The sequence below is a fragment of the Austrofundulus limnaeus genome, unplaced genomic scaffold (genome assembly GCF_001266775.1).
Source record: "Austrofundulus limnaeus strain Quisiro unplaced genomic scaffold, Austrofundulus_limnaeus-1.0 Scaffold69, whole genome shotgun sequence".
Taxonomy (NCBI): domain Eukaryota; kingdom Metazoa; phylum Chordata; class Actinopteri; order Cyprinodontiformes; family Rivulidae; genus Austrofundulus; species Austrofundulus limnaeus.
Window position 1 is genome coordinate 1,167,969 of NW_013952471.1, and position 4,957 is coordinate 1,172,925.

At 39.7% G+C, this 4,957-nt stretch overlaps 1 protein-coding gene across 4 annotated transcripts in view; it reads left to right on the top strand.

The window, feature by feature from the left end:
- The first annotated feature begins 233 nt into the window (after positions 1–233).
- The window catches only part of snx16 (sorting nexin 16), a 20,657-nt gene continuing 15,933 nt past the window's right edge, over positions 234–4,957 (top strand). For 2 of the 4 annotated variants that reach the window (XM_014010463.1, XM_014010464.1), the window contains exons 1-4: positions 234–412; positions 1,386–1,933; positions 2,067–2,153; positions 4,512–4,660. In XM_014010463.1, coding sequence (XP_013865917.1) covers positions 1,544–1,933; positions 2,067–2,153; positions 4,512–4,660 — 626 coding nt within the window. In that variant the 5' untranslated portion in view covers positions 234–412; positions 1,386–1,543. The remainder of the gene's footprint in view (positions 413–1,385; positions 1,934–2,066; positions 2,154–4,511; positions 4,661–4,957) is intronic. The other 2 variants (XR_001310390.1, XM_014010462.1) reach the window with 1 other exon arrangement.

Sequence of the window (4,957 nt, forward strand, 5' to 3'; positions counted from 1 at the left end):
TGGCACCCCTGCTACAAAACATTAAACAATATTGTTTTTAAATAGTATATTTTTGCTAAGATGTGTGTATTCTAATTAATATGAATTATAAAAACATGACATCATTGCATCAGTTCCAACTAAATATTTTTATTTATTTATTTATTTGCACCGCAAGCTCTTTAGTTTTCTACAACCTTTTCCGTCATCCTTACCTGTTTTGATGTGGTTTTGTTTTGGCTGTCTGGGGGGGAAACAGCGCCCTCTGGTGGTCATCTTGAAACGTGGTCCTGCTGCGGTCTGAGTTCAAGAGGGCCCCTGCCTGCCTGCCTGCCAGCGGAGGGAAAGCTCAACAGCAACAGGACAAACAGACCACATTATTCGTCTAGTAAAATTAAATAAGACTAAAGGGAAACATGTTTAAACATCACAGGTAAGACCCGTTCGCCGGGCGTCACTCCAGCTTTGTTGTTCTTTGTAGCTTGTTAGCTAAATCTGAGCGTGACGTGAGAAAACGTCCCAGCTAGGTCTGCGTGTGTGGGGCTCACCGAACACTGTTCAAAAATGAACGAAAATTAAGCTGAAGGCGACTTAACCCGGTAATTATTGTCAAAATCGTTTTGGGGAATAGTTTTGATGAAACTGTGGGTGATTCTACGCGATTCGGCTTTCAATTTTTAATCATGAGACTCTGATGTAGGTCAGTCCAGCTTCTGTTAGCTGAAAACTTGCCAGTTTGTTGTTGGCTGCCACAGTGACATATTTGACATAAAGGCAAATATAATATTGTGTTTGTGCACTCCGAAACATCTCCGTAGCTGAATGCTCCTTCTACCTAATTAAGGAGACTTTTGTTATCGTTGCCACATTAGCAGTTAATGGTAAGACGTCTGGTATGAGAAGAATGACTTTCTGTCTAATTTACCTGTTAAACATGTTGTAGGTAATTGAAGCCAATATGTGACTTCAAAGCTTTAACCATCTGTCAGGAGTGTTTCTATCAGCTGGTTTCTCTCATGATGAAAAAAATGAACACAGCTGACAGATAGAGCTCTTACTATGAAATAAAATCAGCTTCATCGGTCTGTTTTTAATGTACACCATCATTAATTAGTTTTATAAACCTAAACACCACAATAATAGTTTGTTTTGCTGCTATCATTAAGTCTGGCCAGCCTTTAAATATAAAGTTATTTACAGTTTTATTGGTTTTCTGKTTTTTTTTACACATAATTCTCAGTTTCATAAATCATAAATGACACACACATGATGATCAATAATTCATCTGCTCTTACTGTTTGTTTTATTTATGATATAGTTTGGGGACAAGTTAATTCAATTTAGAGGTCATCCCTTATATTTTTTGTCAGATAATGTAAATAATTATGTTTCTGATGTTTCCACAGGGCCTTTAAAGGAAACAATGACCCCTTAAGCTGAATATTATTACAATACCTCACCGTCAAACAACACTGCCGGGGCTCAGCTGGGTCAGTGTTGGTGTGAAAAGCCTTTATTTTTTAGTAGGTAAAGTGGAAGGGGCAGGATCTCACAGCTCAGGAACATGGCTTCACCCTTTGTGCCTGTCCCGGTTCCCATGGACAAATCCCTGTTAGGTCGTAAAAACAAGCCGAGACGGCCACAGCGAGCTGCTTCTCTCGGAAGCGTCTCKGGCAGCTTGGCGTCCTCGTCGCCCGTCGCTGAGGAAGAATATGAAAGAAGTTCTCCGCGTCAGTCCCGCTGCAAAGACAGAGCCGGCCGCAGCCGGACGCCACCGCCCCTCCAGAGCCCCGTGACACGGGCCAAGCTGAATGGGTCCCTGGAGCCCTCTGTGGCGTACTCGAGCTGCCCTCRCTCCGTATCGGATCCTGCTGGGAGCCAGCAAGTAGAGGAGAGGCCGATCACCCCGACAGTGCTGGGGTACGAGGTCATGGAGGAGAGGGCCAAGTTCACGGTGAGAAAACACAAAGAAATGATCCATAAACGTGAAGAAGGCTTCACCTAATCGGATCAGAACTCATTATTGATCCCTTTGGTTRAACAGGAGAACCGATTAGAAAATGTGCTTGTGATCATCTCTGCTGCAGGTTTATAAGATCCTGGTGAGGAAGACTTTCGATGAAAGCTGGGTTGTGTTCAGACGATATGCAGACTTCTCCAGACTCAACGACAAGGTGTGTGTGATTGTATGAAGGGGAAGAAAAAAAAACAATGTCAAGRCTATCTGGAGCTCCGCTTTTTTTGTTATTGCACTTCGATGTTTGCAAACACTTGGTTATCAGTCRTTCACTATCAAGAGGCTTTGTGTTTGAGTTCATAGTGGAAGAGGTTGGAGMTGCACAAAGAGGCCTTCTGTTCAGAACAAACAGCTCAAAGGCCCGAGCCAACTAGGTGAACGGTTTTGTCGAGGTTTTGAAAAAAAAAACAGGGTTTGTTACAAATTACTAAAGTGGAAAATATGGAGCCGTTTATTGGTCGTTCATGTGGAAAAATACAGTGCTTTCATACAAAGTATAAAAAGTAAAGTCTAACAGATGCAAGCATGAAGGGCTTTGCACATTTTATCTGAGTTTTACTAAACACTGCAAACGGAAAATAAACAAAAAAAAAAAGGAAAAGCAAATAGGAACACCCTGCTGTTCATCCTGTTCCTGCTTTTCCCACAGATGCAGGAGCTTCACCTGATCAGCTTTAACCTGCTTACATATTGGTCGGGTTTGAACAAGTTTTTGATCATCATTTTTCATGGTCGCCTCTGTTCAGATGTGTTATCACTGTCTGGACAAAAGGGAATGTAAGGTTAACGTAGGGCTGCGCAGTAGATGGTAGAAATGATATGAAGTTGGCCTACGGTAGAAATTTACCCTCTACCGTCCTGTTGTCAGTAATGTTATCACACCTGTGTCAACAGGGCTGCGAGTGCAGAGACAACTGAGCAGGAGGAGTTTGAAACATAATGAAGAAATATAGTTAAAACACGTTTAGAGAGAATAAATCCTCAAAATTTCTCCCTCCCGCTGTACAAATGTTATGTCGGGATCATTTCCTCCCTCCCCGCTGCACGTCGCGCAGAACGAAGCTTTAAAAACGTAGTTTTTTCACACCCAAGTTGTCGGAGAAAAAACTTGTTTTTATGTATTGTTACTCACAGAGATGATAAAAAGACGTGGACGTTCGTTCAGTCATAAATCCATCGTCCTAATGTAGCCTAAAGTCGGCTTCTGCTCTGATGATGAAGATGAGAGCACAGCAGAGCAGCAGTGGGTCAGTTCAGCAGGCAGAAGCTCATTGTATGGCAGGCAGATGTTACATTTATTTGGCTTCACCACACTTACATTCCAGTTATCTGAAATGGTTTTATGGCAGGACTATGTGCAGCTTAAGCCCCTTAAGGTCCTGTCAGACTACAACATTTTAGGCAACATTGAATTTTTTATGTCTAAATTAATTTTACTTGAAGTTCTGGTTATAACATCCACTTTATTTTGATATTGTTGAAAATTTGAGAAATGTTTTTGTTCGTTGTTGAAACCGTTTTGCAAAATATAAAAAACATTCTTTTATACTTCTGTTATGTTCATTTGCACTACAGCAAAAATRCTGGGTTTGATTATGATTACAGTTTTCTGCAAAAATAAATGCTCTAAAAATTACATTATCTTTACTTTTTATGATAATTTTCTACCGCGATATATACCGTTACCATGAAGGGATTCAATTTATACCGTGATATGAATTAGAGGTCATACCGCCCAGCCCTACGTAGGTTAATGTAATGATGCCTTTACTGTGCAGATCTTAAGTTTTTAAGTTTTCTGCTGTAAAGGTTGGGATTGGATTCTGCCACCAAAAGACACATACCATTAATAAAGTAATGTTTCAGGCAACAAAGATGATCTCAGTATGTCAAGTGGTGACGCATCCTTTTTACAACGTCACAAACAACATAGTTTGTTATTAAAAGCAAAGGTTCAGATCTTTTAAAATGAAATTCTGTTGAAAGTGAACACTTTATATCTTTGTTGTAGATTTCTTGTTAGCGGAAGCAGCAGCAGCTAGCTGTAGCACTTCTGTCATGAATATATATTATTTTGCTGTAATAAAATTGTAATGCAAAATTAACAGTGACTTCAGAGTTTTTAGGACATTTTTGAATGAACTGCTATGTTATATAATAATAAATATGTCAGATATTCTGCAACAAGTTTTCATGTCAAACTGGCCTTTAAACAAACCGCAGCTGTGGCTGAAATTTCAGATCCTGTTTTCAAACTGCAGCTYCTCTTGTTAAAGTTCAAACTCTTAACGAGGTCAGAGATAATAGGCAGCGTTTCAGGAAAAGACAACAGCCATCTTAGTTGTGAGCTACAGCAGTAAGGAGTGTCAAACCCTCAGGTCTTGATCCCACATGTTGATTTTATCAGAATTTTATTATAAAGCTGTGAATATTAACTATTTCATCTTCTGTTGTGTTACATAGTGGTGATCATGTGCTACTCATTCCTCACACAGCGTGTGTTTGTATGTTCCAGCTCAAAGAAATGTTTCCCAGCTTCCGGCTCTCGCTGCCCCCTAAGAGGTGGTTCAAAGACAACTACGACAGCAACTTCTTAGAAGACCGACAGCTGGGGCTTCAGGCCTTTCTGCAAAATCTGGTTGCACACAAGGACATCTCTAACTGGTGTGTAACACAGACCAGTGTTTTTTTTATTGTTAGCAGCTGCTTTTATGCGATTACTGTATTTCTGATATGATTAAGCCATTCAGAGCGAGTAATAAAATGCTCCCAAAACAAAAATAAAACCTGGAATATAAGTTACTTAAAGTGCATGATGCATGCATATCATTCAATTTAAAAATAGTCAAAGAAAACATCTTTTAATTTAAGAAACTTTGCATAATGCAGGTCCTTCTCAAAAAATTAGCATATTGTGATAAAGTTCATTATTTTCTGTAATGTACTGATAAACATTAAACT